This window comes from Cavia porcellus, unplaced genomic scaffold (genome assembly GCF_034190915.1).
Source record: "Cavia porcellus strain 051 isolate PalLab524CR breed Dunkin Hartley unplaced genomic scaffold, mCavPor4.1 scaffold_5, whole genome shotgun sequence".
NCBI lineage: Eukaryota > Metazoa > Chordata > Mammalia > Rodentia > Caviidae > Cavia > Cavia porcellus.
This window is the reverse complement of record NW_026947488.1, coordinates 9,737,884-9,758,160: the sequence shown is the minus strand read 5'-3', so window position 1 is coordinate 9,758,160 and position 20,277 is coordinate 9,737,884. Positions and strand designations below refer to the sequence as shown.

The 20,277-nt window shown below is 52.8% G+C and overlaps 1 protein-coding gene across 6 annotated transcripts in view; it reads right to left on the bottom strand.

The window, feature by feature from the left end:
- Positions 1-1,016: 1,016 nt before the first annotated feature.
- Positions 1,017-20,277, bottom strand: part of Znf217 (zinc finger protein 217) — a 34,997-nt gene continuing 15,736 nt past the window's right edge. For 5 of the 6 annotated variants that reach the window (XM_063248137.1, XM_063248135.1, XM_063248133.1 and 2 more), the window contains 5 exons: positions 11,626-13,406; positions 7,812-7,928; positions 5,526-7,028; positions 4,344-4,473; positions 1,017-2,857 (listed from right to left, as the gene is read on the bottom strand). In XM_063248137.1, the coding sequence (XP_063104207.1) occupies positions 4,364-4,473; positions 5,526-7,028; positions 7,812-7,928; positions 11,626-13,024 (3,129 nt within the window). In that variant the 5' untranslated portion in view covers positions 13,025-13,406 and the 3' untranslated portion in view covers positions 1,017-2,857; positions 4,344-4,363. The remainder of the gene's footprint in view (positions 2,858-4,343; positions 4,474-5,525; positions 7,029-7,811; positions 7,929-11,625; positions 13,407-20,277) is intronic. The other variant, XM_063248139.1, reaches the window with a different exon arrangement.

The window sequence follows — 20,277 nt, the reverse complement described above, 5'->3', positions numbered from 1 at the left end:
CTGGCCTGCTGGTGTGGCTGTTAATCTGTGTAAGTGACTGACACTTTAAAATGAAAACCTGGGCAAAGGGAAAGGGACCTTGCTGTGTGTTACCAATACGGCTAACTTCCTGCCCCAAGGCCAACCTGGTCATTAGGGACGGCCAACGGGCAGTAATAAAAAGTACTTTAAAAAATGCCAACGTGTGTGGTGAGAAGGGGCGAAAAACGGGAAAATCAATTTTCCGGGCATCCCTGACAAGGCACCGCTGGGCATGGGGGGGGAAGAGGGGACAGAGCCAGGACGGGGCCACACTCCCCTCCCGGCTGAATGCGGCTCAGACCAGGGCAACTCCGGGTCCAGAGCCGCTTAGCACAAGGCGCACACAGGCACGCCCCACAAGCGAGCCCAAGAACCCTGCGGGAGGACCGGGCCCAGCTCTGGTCAGTAAACAAAAGGTCCTGACGGTGGTGGGGCAGCAGCCAGGTGGAGAGGCCAGAACACCCACCTTCCCCGTGTGCGGAGCGTCCAAAGCCACAGGTCAAGCAAGTTCATGGAAGAATGTTTGTCTTTCTGACTGGCACAGGGTGTTGTTCTGCAGTCCAGGTGCAGAGTGCTGGGATTACAGGTGTGCACCACCACCTTTGGCCAAGAAGTCTTTATTTTTCCCCGACAGGTTCTCACTATGTAGTCTAGGTTGGCCTTGAACTCTGGAGATTCTCCTGCCTCAGCCTCCCAAGTATTGGGATTACGGGTGTGAGCCACCGCCCTTGGCTAAGAAATCATTCTTGACCTGGGCAATCAGGAAACACACAGCCTGGCAGGGGGCAGAGGGCTTGTCTCGTGAAGATGCTCAGGGAGCATCACTCTGTGTGAAACTGGTCCTGAGATGTGCTCTGAAACACTCAGGGGAAGGGGGCCCGAGGGTGGAGACCAGAACGGAGGTTTCGTATAACCCACCGCCGTGTACGTCTGCAGCCGCATTACGATGTGCGGTGAAATCAGGAACCAGAACCCAATGAAAACAAAAACGAAGATTGTAAAACACCAAATCTATATTTACATCCACATATAATAACATAACTTTAAGCTGAAATATATCATAAATAAAATAAGTAATGTCTACTGTTTTGACAAGTAACAATTAAAATAAATCAAACTGGAATGAAATAAATACATAAACAAAAATTCAATGAATTGTACCTCTATTAAATGTCCTGTTGTCTCAAAAGAAAAAAACATACAAAAGCAGTAGTATTCCAATAGTTAATACTGATGGACAAAAACATTTTGAAGGGCTGTTACAAAAATTGCTATTTTTATGCACTCAGAAATGTAGCTGGAAAAAAGATGCGAAAGCCCACAACATTTCAGCACAACACAAATTGATTTGTTTCCACATAGATTTGGTGATTTTTTTTTAAATACAGGTTTAAATTTCAGCCTGCTATTATCACATACCACTTTTAAGATTTACATTTGTATCACAGCAAGCTTTCTGTAACACTCACTGGATTAGGCAAAGACTGAATCAATCATTTTTGCAAATGTGTTAATCTTCAAAAATAGGCTATAAAAAGTGCAAAACTATGAAAACAAAAATCTAGATTATATACACATGGCTCAGCTTGTGAACAGGAAACAGGGAATCGTGTACACTTTCGTGATACAGAGCACTTCCCGCAGTGCCGGGCTGATCCGGGGTGAGGCCCCTGAACCCTGGAGTTAAGACTGCGCTCTAACCGAGGACACCTCATGCCGCATAGTAAGAAGGAAAAACAGGACTCTGCGCACTTCCCTCCTCAGGGGACATCAGGGCAAGAAACATGAGCAGTGCAAATTTAATTTTGAAACAGTTTTCTTCATAAAAATATATTCTGTGGTTGCTAAACTCATGAACTGCTGGATAAACTCAGCCATGGACAACATTAAAAAACACAAGTGTGCTGCGACACGGGGCCCTGGCATAAACCCGGACTGCACCACAGCCCAGAAGGGGAGGACGCAGCCTCCTCTCCCTGGGCCCGGGAGCCACCGTGTCCTCCGCGCTCAGCCACGGGGGCAGGCGCGCCGAGAGCCGCAGTCAGGGACCCCACACCCCGGCCTCCCGATTCCTTTACAGCGGCTTCCCAGGCTCATCTTCGCACGTGCAGGTCAGCACTTACAGGCTAACGCAGCCAAGCACAAGCACCCCCAGGAAGCTGAATTTCTCAACACAAGTGACGAGAGACGGACGCGGTGGCTCCTGGTGCTCTGCCGGGGACACACACCGGTGACAGCCCTGCAGCCGCAGACCCGGCACAGGGTGAGGAGGTGGTCCTCGGAGGTCAGCAAGGTGGGTGGCAGAGTTTCCCACGTAATACAGAGAATTTTTTTAAAAAACATACACTTTTAAATGAATGAGCACAAAGAGCAGGAACGGCGACAAGTGTTGAGCTCCAGAGAGAAGAGGAGGACACAGTATTTAAACAAGCAGGTTTACACTTAGATATGTACAGATTTTTACCTGAGGTGCAAGCAGTATACACTTTCCCCACCCACCCCCCGCCCGCCCCAGTGACGTCTGTTCAGCAGCGCTCAAGTATGCAAAACTCCGCTTTATTTGGTCAATCCTAAAAAAAAATAGCACTCAGGGACAACACGAAGCCATTGCCGGTCCCCATGTGTTCCTACACGTGTAGCCCAACGGTTCCAACTGGTTTTTTTTATTGCTATTTGGTACAAAAGTTAACAGAACAACTTTACCCAACTGTAGTGTTGCTCACACATCCCGTGTGTACAGTACAATCACAGCTTATTTCAGTAGCTTCCCCTCGCTTCTCAAAGGATGAGCTCAACTTTAATTCTGCGGGGAGTACGCGCTCACATCCGGCAGCGCCTGGGGGGAGAGAGGATGCAGAGTTCTCAAGCAGGAGAAAGGAATCCAGTGTACTCTCGCCGGGACCCGATGGGACCTCGGCCGCCCAGGCCTCGCCCTGCCGAGGCGTTCCGCGCACCGGAAGGATCAGCGGCTGGCCCACTGAGCTCTCAGCGCTGCTCCAGGAACCGTGTGAGGAAGGGCAGCCGCGCAGCTCAGCATCCCCGAGAGCGCACGGGGGAAGCCCTCCAGCTGCCAGCCCAGATTTCCCAGGAGTGACTCAGGCGGACACTGCTCTGACCCCTCGGTCACCGTGTGCGTGGCAAGTGAGCTGACACCGAGGGGTCTTCCGGGTTCTGTCTACGGAGCTGGGGAGGCGAGCGCTGCGCCACCTCCTCCGTCCTGTCTCTTCCTTCTGTTTGTTTTTTGCTTTGGGACAGGGTCTCTCACTCTGCAGCCCAGGCTGGCCTCACACAGGGGTCCCCCCGCCTCAGCCTCCCAACTATAGGCATGCGCCACCATGCCCGGCTTTTTATAAATGGGGTATGGTGTGTAGCCCAGGCTGCTCTCAACTTGCTGAGATCCTGCCTCCGACTGCTGAGTGCTGCGATTACAGGGATGCGTCACCACGCACAAGACTGGTTTAGTTTGGCTTTACTGTGACAGCTGGCCTGAAACTGCAAACTGTCCTGCTTCAGCCTCCCAAGGGCTGGGGTTCCGGGGCCGGCCGCACACCTGGCTGGCCTCCAAGCCTCACTCCTGCGATGCCCCTCTCACCCCATTACCTTCATGTTACCCAAAAGACCGTAAGGTGGATGCTGCCCGGGAAATGGCGTCTCCACGCCCCGCAGAGGTCCCGGAGGATTCCGCCTGGGCCAGGAGAGCTCGCCTCTGCACCCTGAACCCAGCGGACACCTGCCGGAGACTCCACAGGGCCCAGGAACGGCCGTACGCACAGTCCCAGCCTTGCCCTTCGAGTCCCGCTGTGATCCTACAGATGCCTGCACCACGCCCAAGCGCCACGTAAGCTACAGCTGCAGGACATGGGCACACGGGGTGGGAAGCGGCCGCCTGCCCGGCCCACGCTCCCGCCCCAGGAGGCCAGGCCTGCACATCGGAGATGAGAGCCAGCTTCCGCCGCACTCCCGCAGGTCCCCACTCTGGCAGGTCTCGGGGTCCTCACCTGTGAGGCGTGCGCAGCACCCCCCCCCCTTTCAGCTCCGGGGGCCCTACATTCCGTCACAGCTCCCCAGTTCTGCCGCGGATGGCAGGTAAACAAATAAGCCTGCCTGCCTTTTAGCCCATACTCGGGGGCTAAGGGTGACCCAAAACACCTGGAGGCGAGCAGCAGTGATGCTCAGAAGCGGGGCCGTGACAGCCAGACCCTGAGAACCACAGCTTTAGACACCTGCCCAAAGAGCGACGTTGTAGTACACTGGAGAAGTGGGTGGTTTATTTTCAACTAAGTAAAATAAATGCATTCCGGTTCAATAAACATACTGCTTACCTTTCCTCCCCCACAGGAAATCAAGTTTTTTTGTCATTTGGTCGATAATGTGCATTCCCAATAAAGTTCTCGTAGTTTCTCTTCTGGAGCACGCTGCTGGACAAGTGTTGGTAGGACGCAGGCCTTTTTGCTGATTGGAAAGAAAGCACAGACAGGATTCAGAGGCAGGCACAAGCCAAAATCCCACCACCACCAGCTCGATCCCTGCATGCTACAGCGCACGCCAGGAGGGCTATCTTCAGTTTCGTGACAGCGTTCAGCAGCACGGAATTTTTAAGTCATCAAAACTATCTAGCTTCCAGGCTGTCATTAATAAGAACTTTAGAAGCCAGAGAAGGACAGCATAATACATTTCGGCCAGGAGAGGTGGTATATGCCTGTCATTTCAGCACTCAGGAGGCTGAGGCAGGAGGATCACTGTGACTTCAAGACCAGTCTGGCCTACAAAGTGAGTCTAAGGCCAGCCTGAACTGCATGGCGAGACCCTGTGTGGGGCGGGCCTGTATCACAAACCCAAAGTTGAGGGGGACTCAGAAAACACTCCGGTCTGTAGGCGGAGACAGACAACACAATGCCCCTTCCCCGGAAGCAGTTTCTGGCTCCATTCCCCCTTAGGGATGGGGATGTTAACTAAAAAGTAGCAAAAAAAAATCAGTTTCGTCACAATTTTAATAAAATCCACCCGAGTGTGAAAGCGACTGTCAATTTGCCATCCTTCCCACACCATCAGCATCAGCATCAGGATGACTCTGACACTGCGTGGCCGGCCACCCCTCAGAACCCGGACCTGGGACTGGGAAGGGACAAGCTGGGGGCTTAGCCCACAGCTGTCTGGAGCGACACAGCCCAGGGTTCTGCCCTCCAACCGCGGCCGTGCAGGTCCCTTCTTGTGGCCCAGGGCGGTGGCTCTCGACACAGGGCTGCACAAAGACCTTTCCCCAGGGAACTCTACAGTGTGGGGAAGCGGGGTCCCTTTCTCAGAGCCTGCTCAGGGCAGGCTGGCAGTGGGCGGTGCAGGTTCCCCAGGGCCCCCCACAGTCCAGGGGCGGGGGTGTAGGCTGGGTGGAGAGCAGAGGCCCCAGGCTGCAAAAGACAAAGCCAGACTGCAAACAAGCAAGGTGCGGCCCCAGCCCCCCAACCCCCCGCCCGGCTGCCCCTCCTGCCTCTGCCTGCGTGACCTACCTTCCAGCGGCAGGCTGGCAGCAGTGGCAGGGTGCCCAGCGGGCGTGCAGGTATACAGCGCCCTGGGGCCGTAGGGCCTCTGCGCGGCCAGTGTGCTGCCGGTGTCCACCTCCCCAGAGCCGGGGCCGCAGGGCCGAGATGCTGAGGTGCTGGGCGGGCACGGGCAGGCGCACTCCTGCGGCAGCAGCGTCGTGATCCCCCTGACCACGCGGTACTTGGGCAGCTCACAGAGCCTCCTACAGGGTGGCCCCGGCTGCTCCACATCCAGGGCGACCACGCCAGGCTTCAGTCTTTTGGGGAGGGGCTCCCCAAACTCAGGCACAGCGGCACCGCTGGGGTGCCGGTGGCAGAGATAGTCCCTGCCCGGGGTGGCCCACGGGCCCTCGGCCCTCGGGGTGAGGTCACAGGAGGCACCGCTGCCGGCTGGGGGCTGAGCGAGGGCTGAGGCCAGGGGTTTGGGCTTCGCCTCGGCCCTTTTCATTTTGTCTGGGGCGGGGGAAACACTGGTTTTCGAGAACATCTCCGACAGCTGCTGCCTGGGCGCTCCGGGGCCCCCGACACTCTGCTGGGGCCTCTGTGACTTCAGATTGCTCGGGGCTAAAGTGCTGGCGTCTATCCCTGGAGCCGGGGGCGCCTTGCCCGGCACCCCCGAGGGCCCCTGGCGCCCCTTCTCGGGCGGCAGGGTCTTGGGCTGCGCCGGGAGGGCGGGCCGGGCCCTGGGCTTGTGCGGCCCGGGCAGGGGCGCCACGTCCTTGCCCTGTAGTGCGGGCGGGCAGCCGGTGCGCCGGGCCCGCAGCAGGGCCTTGGTCCTGCAGTTCCTGTGCGCGTCGGGGTTGTACTTGTGCTCCAGCCGCTGGTGCATCATCAGGACCTCGGGGTAGAAGGTCTTGAAGGTACAGAACGGGCAGGTGATGCTGGGGATCAAGGTTTTGCTCAGGACGATGGCTGAGCAGGGGTGCAGGGCCCCGAGGGACAGATTCAAGGGTTTCTCCTGGCAGTCGGCGCCGGGCCTGCACCTGGGCTCGGCCGCGGGCTCTGTCCTCCTGTCTCTGGGGGCCCCGTCCCCCGGGCGGGCGGCACTGCCCTCGGCCGCCTCCGGCTTGCTGGCGCGGAGCTCGGCCTGGGGCTCGGGGGCCGCCCTCCTGCGGGGTCCCTCCGGGGCCCGCTCGGCGCTGGCCGCGCTCCTGGGGAAATCCTGAGCTTCTGTGTGCGCCGGGCAGAGGGCAGCGCCGCCGGGGACCGCCTCCCTGGGCAGCTTGGCCGGGGGGCTGCCTCGCACGTCTTTGGCACCGTCGAAGAACCGCTTCAGGTTTTTGGTCTGCGTGCTGTCGGCAGGGAAGAGCGCGTCCTCGCCCTCCCGGCTCTTGCTGTCGCCCTTGGTGTCCGCCGCAGCGGCCACGGCGTCTGCCTGCTTGTCCTTGTGGTGTCGCTCCAGGTGATACCTCAGCGAGGTCTTCTGGGCCGCGGCGTAGTCACAGAATTCACATTTGTACGGCTTCTCACCTGCAGCAAGAGACGCCACACGGTCAGCAGGCTGGCAAAGACGCGGGCACAGCCCTCAAGGCTGAAGGCCAGCAGAGAAGGCTGTCCCCCTCACCTGTCTCCACCTCTCGTCCTCAGAGCTGGGGTCTCGCACCAGCTCTGCTCTGTACCCTTTCGAACCCCAAGAGGTGTGACTGCAGTACCCGGCAGACACGATGGTGGCCCACGCCTGCCACCCCGGTGCCTGGGAGGCTGAGGCATTCAAGGCCAGCCTGACTCAGGAGACCCCGGGGCTCGAAATCACAAGTGAATACCGTGTCTTAACAGAAGAAAGCAAGCAGTCCTGTTTTCGACTGCACTTTTCTGGCTTAGGAAACGGGGCCCACAAAAAGTTAAACAACTTTCCCCAACTTGGGCAGCTGCTGCTGGGATGAAATTCAAACCCACACGACCCCCCCAACCACTGTGTCTACAGCTGCTGCTGTAATCTAAAGGGTGGGAAGTATATTCCTCTTTCATTTAAAAATGTGCACATAGTTTAAAAACAAAATGTTAGGGGTTTGAACGGCACAGAGTCGGGAGACTCAGTCATAAACTCAATATAACTGCAAAACCAGGACAACACTCAAGGGTTAAGACCAACAGCTGCGATCCACACTAGGGTGCTAGCGAGTACCTGAACCAGAGAGACGGACAGACAGACAGACAGAGACAGAGAGGGAGGGGGAAAGGAGGGGGGAGGGGCAGAGGACTACATCCCAATTCTTTTAACCATAGCATGCTTTAAAAAACAAAGTCCTTTACCTGTATGCGTTCTGAGATGAATATTGAGGTAATAATTTGAACGGAAAAACTTCCCACAATAACTACATTCTCTCGAGGATGTGAGATGCTTTATTTTTCCTCCATCATCATTTTTATCTTAAAGCAGAAACAAAAATACTGATTAAGTCAGCTGAAGTGAACAAACTTGTTGGTGACTAAGACTCGGGGCACACGAAGCAGCTTCTCCCGTTAGCGCTGCCCAGGGCGAACAGCGAAGGCCGGAGACCCCGGTGCAACTGCCAGGCTGCCTGAGGCTCTGCACCCCCGACTGTCTCCTGCTCTCTGGCAGAGTGCACTGAGGACTGGTCTTTGTCTCAATCACAGGGAAGGCCTGGACAGGCAGCCAGCTTTCTGGGTTCCCCACACACCGTGCGCAGAGGGGGGCTGTCCCGGCTCCTCCAGGACCAGTACCCCAGAACTGGGCCAATGTAAATCATCAATGCTCCCCGCTGCCAGGAGAAAAACAAACGTTGCTATCTTAAGATTCAGCAAGTTACCACTAGAGGGCAGCAGGCACAACCTAATCTGCAGCAGCCAGGGCAATCTGACACCGGACACACACCCAGGAAGCTTGTCAACAGGCAGCAGTTGTAGGAAGCAGATTTTACCCTTCTGCAAGCACTCACTTGCACCAGAGAGAGATGCACCAATTACAATCATCTCCCACTGCCAAGGTGTTAAAACTCTGAACTCCAGCTGGCTGGGCCCTCAGGGCAGTGTGGCCCCGTGTTCCAGAGCCCACAGGGACCATGGGAGGGCAGATCCACACCCAGGTCTGCCAAACACAACCACCCAGTCACAATGCCCTCCCAGCTCGGATTTTTTATTTTTTAAACAAATACTTCCTGTGGCAGCTTGGAGCAGCTAGTGTGAACGGCCACAACAAACGTCTGGTCACCTCTTCCCCGACTACAGCGTGAGCTGGGACTGGACGTGTCTCTCGCAGCCCTGGGTCCCAGCCCCAGCACCAGGGTGACAAAGTCAGTGTCAGCACATGCCTGGCTGCTCAGGAAAAGCTATCACCTCAGGAAAGCTATCACTCCCACGGAGCCTGCCCCCCTCCTGTCCTCATTTATAAACTCACTTTTTTTTTCTTTTTTTGGTCTTTTTAGACAAAGTCTTGCTATGCAGTTCGGGATGGTCTTGAGCTTACTATGCAGCCCAGGCTGGTCTGGAACTTGCAAGGAGCCTCCTGCCTCAGCCTTCTGAGGGCTGGAATTACAGGTGTGAGCCACCACACCTGGCTTAAACTCACTACTTTTGAAAAACACTGAGGAATACTGAGGTGGTGGTGACTTTCCAGTGTTAATGCAGCCAGAGCTGTACACTCCTGTCACCCTGGACCTCCTCTAGGGACTCCAATCGAGCTACAAGACAGAGCCAACCCTTGACCTGAAAAGGTACCAGGAAGACTTTAAAAATTAATCATTGACTTTGCTTTTTGATCTTCTTAAAAGTAAACCCAAAGAAAACCAGGTTGATAGTTCAGTAAGATAAATCTGGGTGAGAAGCACATTAAAAACTTAAATTTAGGAAAATCAACTCATCAAATGCCGGTCACCTGACTTTCTTACACTGCACCCAGCCAGCTGTTTAAAGCTGGATCTGGCCCTGATGAGTTTCCTGTTCCTAACGCTGGGTCCGCCCGATGCTGCCTGATGCTACGCTGCTCCATAAAGTCGAGAAATGCCTGTCTTAAAACAAAGAGCTCAAGCCTCCCGCAGGTACCTGGCCCCCGCCTTCTGGCCCCACTTTTGATTTTACAGTGTTGTTTTTGAGAGCGCTAACTTTTTACAAACAGGTCACTGAAATTGTCCTTGGAAAGTGGAAATGGTCAGAGGAGCCAGTTTTGCAAATGGGAAAACTGGGACAAAGAAAAGTTGAGCAACACACAATCTAGCCCCGAAACAATGCAGTCAGCGGAAGAACCAGAACCACCCAGGGCGCCTGTGCCCCCAGCGGGATGGCCGCTGCCCTTGGTGGGCAGCCCAGGCTCTCCAGGCCACCTACTGACCACCAGCCGTTCCCCGGGCACCTGCAGTCCCGGCGCTCACTCTGAGGACTCACTCAGTCCGCTGGGGGCCCACGCTGAAGACCTTGGCATGATGCCCTATTTTCTCCCTAGCGCTAGCCATTGAACCCAGAACCTTGCAACACTAGGAAGCGCTCTGTCCCGGAGCTAGAGCCCCGGCCCTTGTGTGACATTGAAGGTGTCCAGATACGCTGAGGGACAGGCTCCAAGGGCACAGAGGCTCCACATGGGAAATATTTGACTTGACTATGGCACTCAAGGTGATGCCATGACGGGGAAGCACCAGGTCACCACCCTAAGCGCAGGAGCCACCGCCAGAGTTCTCACAGGACTCCAGGCGCAGCGCGTTACAGGATGAGGCGGCAGAGTCCTCTCCTCTCCATGATGCTCCTGAGCCCTCTCCGTGTCCTCCTCATCCATGTACGGCACCTGCCCCGCACACCAGGATTTTGTTATGGGGGCGGGAGCGTGTGTCTGGGTTTGTTGTTGTTTCTGATTTTTGCAGAGTCTCACCCTGCAGTCCAGGCTGGCCCTGGACTCGGTCATCCTGCTGCCTCGGCCTCCCCAGTGCTTATGGGAGTGTGCCACCAGGTCCTGTCCACACCAGGACTTCACACACTGTTCACAGGCAGCAGAATCTTTTATTCAAACCAATATTTAAATATGAAATGACGCACTCTGGTGCCTGCGAGGAGGGGCCGCAGGACTAGAACAGATGGAGGACTAATGTAGATAATTCCCTTCCCCGCTGAGAAACAAGATGCCAGCCTCTCACTGGGCTATTAGTGCTATCTTCGGGGTCTAGAAATGCCATTAACGCACTGCAAAGCTTCCTGAGCGAGTGAGTTGGTCTTTGGCATGCTCATATTCCCCGTATCTCACAAACAAACCACTTCGGAGGTCCTTGTTAATGACAAGGACACCTCCAGATAGGCACAGGATGGATGGGGCATCCCAACACACCAAACAAGCCCCTAGCAGGATTACCGGGCTCCTGTCGGCATCCTTCCCAGCAAGCCCAGTAGCACCTGGCTATAATTCCAGCACTCTAGGAGGCTGAGGCAAGAGGGTCACAAATTTGCACGTGAGCTGAAAAATTCAGCAAGAACCCAGCTCAAAGTCAAAATAATAATGATCATCATCATAATCAGCGCAAGGGGCTTGCTGAGGAGGCAGCTTACTGCAAAGGCCTTGGGTCTAATCCCCTATATGACAAATATTAAAAAAATAAACACCCACTTAGTGAATGTACGAGAAGTGGGCTGGAGCCAAGCAGTGGCTCATGCCTGTAAGGCAGAGGCCTAAAAGTCCAAGGACAACGTGGGTAGCTTTGTGAGACCATCTCAAAATAAAATAAGGGCCAGGGATACAGCTCAACGGTAGAGCACTGACCACCACATGTGAGGCCCTGGCTTCAATCTCCAGCAGCAGATAAAGAAGACAGCCTGGAGAGATGGCACTGGTTTTATAAACTGAATGAGATGTCAGGAAAAGACAGTGAAGGCCAGCATCTGTCTCTGCATCTTCACTGTTCTGGGCCACATGATTCCTGGAACCTGGGACTGCCCGTACCCCACGGGCCGGCTGGCAGCACCCTGTGGCCTGGCCTCCCCTCAGTGGGTGTCAATCAACACACACGCCACATTGACACAACCACTGCTGCGAAACCCAGTGGGCCTGAGACCGGATCTAGGTGGTGACAGTGGCAGTGCAGAGCGGCACTGTGCCGGCCGCCCCACCGGGACGCAGGAGGCCACTCACCTGCGTGGAGCCCCTCGGGGAGCCCGTCCTCAGAGCTGTCCTCCGAGCCACCGGCGTCGCGCTCTGCAGCTGCACCGTCGTCGGGCGTCGAGGCCAGCTCAGGGGAGCAGGTGCCCGGCTGCCGGCCGTCCACGGCGACGGTGGGCGACTCGGCCCCAGTGCGCCGCTCCTTCTTGTGCACGCGCGAGTGCAGCACGAGCTGGTGGTAGGTCCGGAAGGCCTTGCCACACTCGGCGCAGTGCGTGGGCTTCTCCTTGCTGCCGGGCGCCTTGGCGTCCGTGTCCCCCGAGGGCGCTTCACCGCTCGCGTGTCGGGGCTTCTCCTTGTCTTGCGAGAGGCCTGCGGAGCCGCTCTTACTGGGCCTGGACTTCCCCGAGCCTTCCGCTTTGCTCCAGATCTCTCCCAGCTCCTCCTTCTCGGAGCCCGAGTCGTCGTTGTCCGTGCTCCCTTCCTGGCCCGACTCCTTGACTTCCTCCTGGGCCACGGCCACTTTGCCCTTGGTGGCCAGCTGCCACGCCTGGTAGGTGGTGAAGGGGTCCAGCTGAGGGATGCACCCGCCGGCCTTCCTCCCGCTCTCCGCGCCGCGGGCCCGAGGTCGCAGGTTTAAGAACTGCAGCAGCTCCTCCGGGGGGGCCGGGCTTCCCTGGGGCCCGGGCTCACTCTGCAGCCCGCCGCCGCCGCCGTCGCCACCGGAAGCGGGCTCTTTGGTGTGCACCTTGCTGTGCTCCAGCAGACTCTCCTTGCTGGGAAACAGGAAGCCGCACACCATGCAGATCTTGTAAGGAGACGAGACGCTGCCGGGCGAGTGCGCCTGGACCACCTCGTTGATGGTGACGGGGCCCTCGAGGCCCTGGAGCAGTTTGTTCTTGGTGCCCGACTTGCCGCTGTGCGTCCGCATGTGATTCTTAAGGAACCAGGGCTCCTTGAACCTCCGCCCGCACAGGCTGCACCCGTAGGTGAAGGAGTCTTTGTGTTTCTTCATGTGCATCTCCACGTCGAAAGCCACCCTGAACGTCTGCCCGCACACCTCACAGCTCAGCTCCTCGCTGTCCTTGCAGCTCTTGTCCTTGGCAGGTTCTGTTAGCACCTGACTTTTATCCAGGGGGCTGAGATACTCCGCTTCCACCCGCAGCACCGCGGGCTCGCACAGGGTGGGCCGGTGCTGCATGAGGACGTGTTTGTTGAGGTCTTCCGCCAGGGTGAAGGTCTGGCTGCAAAACATGCAATCCAGGGGCATGCACCCTTCGAGGTGGACGATGCTCTTCTCCTGAGAAGCTCTGAAAGGGACGGCGCTGGCGCCTTTGAGGGACAGGGCGTCATCCACTTCTATCTGGGTGCCCAGGGACCCGCCCATCACCTCCGGCCCGTCCATGTACACGAGCAGGGACTGAGTTGGCATCTTTCCTTCCGCTCGGGGGCTGGACACACAGTAAGGCTACAAGATCTGCTGGCGAATCGCTGCTTGGGAATAAGGCCACTTGTAAGACGCGTCACCCACACCTCCAGCAGCCCTGGGCTTCCAAACACCAGGGCAAAATCTAACTATGAAGTTCAAAAGAAAGTGTGCACCCCCTGTAACTTCTTATCTTCGGAAGTTTCTAGGCAGCTCAGTGATGGGACATGGCACTGGGGCTTCCCACAGACAGGCGCACGGGCTGCCAGATGCCGAGGTTCCAGGAAGATCAGCACGAAGCCTCCACTCTCCCCATCCCCGTGGAGTGCGTGGCTCAGCTGCACAGGAAGCCAGTTCCAGCAGCGTGGAGACGAGGGACTCCCGAAACCTGAGGGGAGAGCACACACAGGGTGAGTGAGTGAGTTACATGCACTCGGGGCGCGCAGCCAGTGTGGGTGATTCGGGTGGTCTTTTCCACACAGTGACCCCTGTGCCTAACTCAGCTGCCTTTAATTCATAATGCGACCTGCTGAATGTGTGTTTTGTTAATGAATTCATTAGCATTCCCACTCTCCCACCCCACCCGTCAGGACACTTTATTAAATGAGTACAACTTGGAAGACCTCGTGGTGCTTTACGTACTTGAAAGGTCAGTTTTAAGACAAAAACTGCTAAATTCAGCTGAATCCATGTTTGTGTTCTCTGTGGTGTGCATGGGTGTATGTGTGTCTTTTTTAAACAGGATTTCACTATTCAGTTCAGGCTGGCCTTGAGCTCACTTGGTAGCTTAGACTGGTCTCAAACTCACAGTGATCCTCCTGCCTCAGCCTTCCACGTACAGGGATTACAGGCATGTGCCACCACGCCCAGCCTGAATCTGTTTTAAACACCTCTAAAATGCATGCAAATATGTACACATCCACACAGCTTCCACAGAGACCAAGAGCTGTGAGAAATTAGGAATGATAAAAATTAAGCCACTTCAGGTGAAACCTTCACAGTACTTAAAATTGTTTCTAGTAACAAACCTACCTAACAAAGAAACCAAGGTACCAAAGGACACTGGAAGATGAAACCCACAGAAGTCAAAACCAAGCACACAACCTAGGATTCGTCCCTAAAATCTGCCTCCAAGAAACGCAAACACCTCGGAATGGTCCTCTCTTTGGCCAAGGACACTGACAGATTTTGGTCTGCTGTTCATAAAGCGACAACTTTCCATCCATTAAACACTGGGTAGGACTTTCTAGTCCGAACAACAAATAAGGAAATGCATACACAAAGCTACTTACTCTGTGAATGTACACATTCATCATAAAATTTTCAACACACCTATTTCAACATGGCTAAGTATTTCATCAGAAAAAGGTTCTGTGAGCGTTTTTTAAATCCACCTTTCACGTGATGCCTCAGCAAGGTGGGAAGGGGATGATTTTTTTATTTAGCTCTGCAGGTCTGACATGGAGGCCTATTTTCACTCTGAGAAAAAGAATGAGCCTCCAAAGCAAACAGCTTCCGTTCTAACTGCAGGCAGTAGACAGCTTTTCACAATGTCTCCACCATGTTAAAACTGGAGTCGGCCAGACATGACGGTGCATGCCTGTCGTCCCAGCACTCAGGAGGCAGAGGCAGGAGGATCGCAGTCAGCTCAGGACCGGCCTGGGCTACACAGTGAGCCCTTGTCTCACCAAAAAAAAAAAAAAGAAAGAAAAAAACAACCACCTCCCTGGAGTCAGTTAATTCCAGCCAAGAAAACAAGCACACGCGCCGCGCGCGCGCGCACAAACACACACACACACACACACACACACACACACTCACGCACACACACACACCACTCCCAGCACATGGATGTAAAGCCGCAGCACACCCGCCTGCCTTCCCCACTTCCTTGGCCCAGCCCGGCCTGTCTGCTCGGTCCCGCCCCTTCCTTATGCCCAGAGGCAAATATCACCTCCCTTATTATCTTTAGTTTTCAATAAGCAGCAGTTGTAACATTAAGTTTTCTACCTAAAGACTGCAGATTAAAGATTAGGGTGGAGGAGTGCTGCAGAGCTTCCCCTCCACTTCTGCCTCCTCTGTGAGGCTGCACAGGGGCGGGCGGGCGGGCAGCCCGTGTGAGGTCACAGAACACTCCAGAGACCTGGGTTCCAGTCTGCCCTGTCACAGCCTGAAGGCTGCCCCGCCTGCCTCCCAGCTCATCTTTCTGGCTCCAGTCCTTGATTGAAACTGGAAGGCGGCTCTTTTTTTTTTTTTTTTTTTTTTTTTGTCTTTTTCCTTTTTATTGGTACCAGGGATCGAACTCACGACTGCCTGCTTGCAAGGCAGGCACTTATGCCGCTGAGCTAAATCCCCAGCCTCCTGGAAGGCGGCTCTTAAAGAGTCCCCAAACTCTGGCTCTGGGGCCTGACCTACACTCTCCAGAGAGTGTTCAAGGCTCTGTGGACCAAAACATTAAATCTGTGTACGAGGGACCAGTGATTTAGGTCTCGATACAGCCCTTTACTCACTCAACAAGTATTTATTCAGTGTCAACCTCCTGGCCATATTTCAACCTAAGAATCATAGCACATATTCTAGAGAAGTTACTGCCCCCCGGCAGTACTGTGCTTCCTGGCCAGCATCGAGGTGAGGATCAGAGGCAGTCAGCGAGCTCCAGGCACCCACAAGGACTCGTGTTCACGGTGATCCCTATGGGAGGTCCTTTCCACCGAAAACAGCGGCACACTGCCCACGGCACACAGATGCTTTGGCATCCTTATTTGGCAAAAATCAAAGTCATCCCATATCGAGTCTCAACTTTTAAAAAAAATTTTTAAAGAAACTTAGCTGGGGCTGAGGTGCAACCAAGAGAGCTCTTGCCCAGCATGTGCAAGGCCCTGGGTTCAATCCCCAGCACCGCAAGAAAAAATCCAGGGTTGGGAACTGAGCTTAGCATCACAAGTACCTGCCTGGCAAACGCAAGCTCCTGAGTTTGTTTCCTTTCTCAGTACCAAAAACAAAACAACAACTACAAAAAATTGTAAAACTTTCCAGAAACCTTGCTTTTCCATGGACAGAAATCCTTTCCCAAAAATGACACCCACTACACTCAAGCATCTGAATTATTTTTTGTTCCTTTTCAAATCCACTTTTATTTCAAAGAGAAAAAAAAAATTAGAAATACAATGTGGGGGTGTCCCTATTTTTCTCCACTCCAGATCACAACAGAACTTAAATCACAGAAAAACTGTCTGATCTTAGAAAGAGGGTTTGGTTCCAACTTCTACCTCTGCAAATTTTCCAGTGAGCTAAAAGAAAGAGCTCACCACCATTCTCACACACGACCTTCGAGACCGTATCTCTGGAGGTCTGAAGGAAGGACCACAGCTGCCCAGGGAGCCACAAACCTCAGGAGAAAGCAGCTTCCGGGTGCAAAGTGTGTGTGTGTGGGGGGGGTGCTACACACCCCCATGGTCTCGAGATGCGAGACCGACGGACAGAGGGACAGACTCCCCACACACTGAGCCCCTCCCCCTCCGCCGGAGCTTCCAGGACAAGCGCTGGTGGTCAGAAACTGTCCCAGTACTGGACAATCCTTTCCCCCTTTTTGGTTTTTTCAAGACAGATGCTCACTACGAACCCCAAGCTGCCCTCCAACTTAAGATCCTCCTGCCTCAGTCTCCAGAGGGTAGCTAACCCTAAGAGCAATGCGCCACCACAGGGTGGCCTTGAGCCAGAGCAAAGTTTAGGACTCACTCCAAAGCTTGTTCCCTGACCTTGGCCCAGCACCACCTCTGTCCTGTCCCTTTTTACCACAGCTCAGGGTCAACTTACTTCCTCTACAAACTTTCCTGGGTATCTACAATCATCCTGTTAGCGCGTGCCTGTACTCCCAAGCAGGGAGGCTGAGGCAGGAGGGTCACAAGAGTTCCAGGCCAGCCTGGGCTACAGAATGAGCTTAAGGCCACTGGACTTGGGTGTTAAAACAACTTACTGGATATCATCACCACTAACTCATTTTTTTTTTAAAAGCACAAAGGGCCTCAAATCATTAATACCCCTAACAGAGTGAGATCTTGTCGCCAAAAAGAAAAGAAAAACACCCCAAAACAACCAACAAATAAATAATCCTGGAAAAACACCTGATAAATAAAAACTGGCACAGGGAGAAAGGTGGGTAAACATCTTTGGCCACAGTAACCAATCATATCTGATCTGATACTAAAACAGGAATGCTCATGGAAACTTCTAGATGGCTGTGGCTGCATCTCACCGCACACTGCAACCTCACCACTGTAACAGGCATCACAGTGACAAGTTAGTTCACCAGCATGAACAAAACCTGCGTCCTTGCGGGGCTGGGGCGCCCCCTGCTGTCCGGGTGACAGCCTGGACTCTACCCTGAGCACCAAGAAATCCAAAGGGCTTCAGGGGGCCACGCCCTCCCTCTGTGACCACCCCCCACCAAAAGGAGCAAGGGGGTGCACTGCAGACCACCCCCAAAAGACCTGAACAGCCCAAGTCTTCCTTGGGCTCCCAAAGACAGGACTGGCTCAACTAGGGCTACAGCACTTGGAACCCCCGTTTACCTTCCTTTAAACAGAACCCTTTAGAGTGGCTGCCCTCATAAAGACTGAATTCCTCCCAGAACTCACCCCCACAGAAATTCTAAATTCCTATCTGACAACCAGAGGAGGGGGCAGCGCTGGCCTCCATGGCCCTGCTGAGAGAGAACTGTCCTCCTCCACAGAGAGCAGGGGGAGGACGCGATCACCCAACTTGGGGAGCCAACAAAGAGTCCGCAGAAAGGTGAGACCTGACCTGACTGCTCAGGGGTGACTGGAAACAGATGCTCTGCAGAAATCCTTGTTGATGCTTACAAACATTTTCAGATCTCTGCTCAGGTGACTGGCAGGGCCCTTCATCTCCATCCACCTCAGCACTCAAGGTGTCTAAAACACCCACCACCGCCTCATGGCTGCAAGCCTGGGGGGCTTCCCTGTGTGCTGGTGTTACTTAAGCAGTCACCCGTTTAAAACAACACCACATCACCCCAGAGATCAATCAGTAAGGGCCAAATTGCTGTAATTGCCTGAAATGTCAGATATTCTTTTAAACCACTAATTAGATTTATGACTAAACTGAAGGCTACCACTACCTATAGATCTTAAAATTAGCAAATATTACACATTATGCATTGCTTAATAAAAAGCACAATTTGCACTACATAAAACAAATGAAGGGTAACTGACACTTGGAAAAAACACTATTTTCAGAAGCAGCACCCTAGGCACCCCCTCCGTTTCACCTCCACAGGTCCCCTCACCTCTCTCCTGGGAGCACTTCTCTACCACTGTGGGGACGGGCGTACCAAGTTCCCAGAAAACTTGTCAAAAAAAAAAGCAGAAATTCTAATATAAAAGTAATTTGACCTATTCCCACAAACTTACTTTTTCCCCAACTGAAGTGTCCAATTAAGTAGTTATTGAAATAGTCACCATAAACTGCTACTCCCTGGTCAATTCATTTATTTCCTTAAAACTATCAAAGTATCTCCAAGTTCTGGTTAGGGAACTTGGAAGTATTTTTCTTTTTCCTCTGTAGGTTACACACACTACTTATTCTTAACCCTACAAATGGAGAAAACTCTACACCCGTAGTCCATGGTAGCAATCACTTCTTTCAAAAATGATTTCAAGGCAATCACCAAGTCACAACCAAAAGCTAAACCATCAACCCAATTTTCCTAAGATAGCTGTGGAAGACTAGAGCAGTCATTTAAAATTCATCATTACCACCCAAACCATCCCTCTGTTTAAAGGCAAAACTTGGGATAGATCCCACAGGAAATAATCCCATTTTCTCAAAATTACAGATCAATGTTCAGTTCTAAACAGGATGAGAGCGCATAGTGATATAAACCATTGGAGCACAATTAGAAACTGCAAAAAAAAAAAAAAAAAAAAAGAACAGGAAGAAAGAAACTGCCTCATTCATCCTAAAGCAGTTAAAGGTCTTTGAAGGATCTCAATGGAAACTTCAAGTATCAGATACTAGTTTTAGTTTCAATATTATCAATACTAACAGATACTATCCACAAAGTGGCCTTCAAAAACACCATCTTGATCTGAAAAATGAGAGCTGTAAATTCTTAAGATTAGGCATCACGACCAGTAAGCTTCTATTAATTCTTCTTTATTAATAGAAGTTTAAAGGATTTTTAAAGGACGACAGGACTGGTTAATCTCCCAAGGAGAGGAGGGGAAAAAAAAGATTTCAGCAAATTAAAAATAAGCTAGCCTATCTTCACCTGTATTCTTTCATTCTAAAAAAAAAAAAAAAAAAAAAAAAAAACCTGAGCATGTGTTTTACCTGTGCCAGCCACACCAGCCACACCGCGTGGACCCGCTGATCACCACACACTACACATTACACCATCTCCCCAGAAGACCAAAAGCTGAGTGTCCAATCAGACCCACTTCAACTCGCTTCACAGTAAACACAAGCTTACGCCCTGCTTTGAGGCCCGAGACCTTTCTTTAACCTTTAAATGCTCCTCTCTCTACATCTCCTGTTGGGTACTAAAATTATCATGTCTGGCTCTTTCAAGTCCTGCTTACTTTCTAAATTAAGGGAAAAAAAACCTACTTTCACCTAATAGTTCCATCACTATTCAAGACAGGAATGTGTTACACTTAAGAAGTCTGGTATGACTCAATTTTTTTTAGCTTATCCTGATTTGATACAGTTTGTAGGAAAGATGAAACAAGAAAAAGGTTTTCTTCTAATACTGATTCAAGAATAAAATCTATCTGGAGCCTACTACATTTCCAGTCCATTTAAGTCCGTCTTAAATGTGAAAAGCTCTGGGACTAGAAATGAACTCCAGAACAAGCATTCTATGCAAACCCCTATCTTAAAACTAGCCTGGACTTCAGCAGAGTGTGGCTCAAATCCTGGAAAAGTTTAAGAACAAAGGCTAAGGGCATCTTGTCCCACACAACTTACTCAGCTGTCTTTTCAGGTTTAGTAATTTTATTTCTCAATTTTATCATAAAATTACCAAACCAGCCCCAAATTTCCAGTAACTCTGTTATGTTGATACCCTGAGCAGGAAGTAATGGGGCCGTTTCAAACAGTCGGTCAACAAATGTAAAGTCCTTTAAAAGAGTGTCCACCGTTAAATATAAAGGCTGATCTGGTGGCAGCTGGCTCCCAGGGGCTTCCCCCTAATTTATTTGGAAGACAGATGTGTACAAGAATTGAGCTTGCTCATC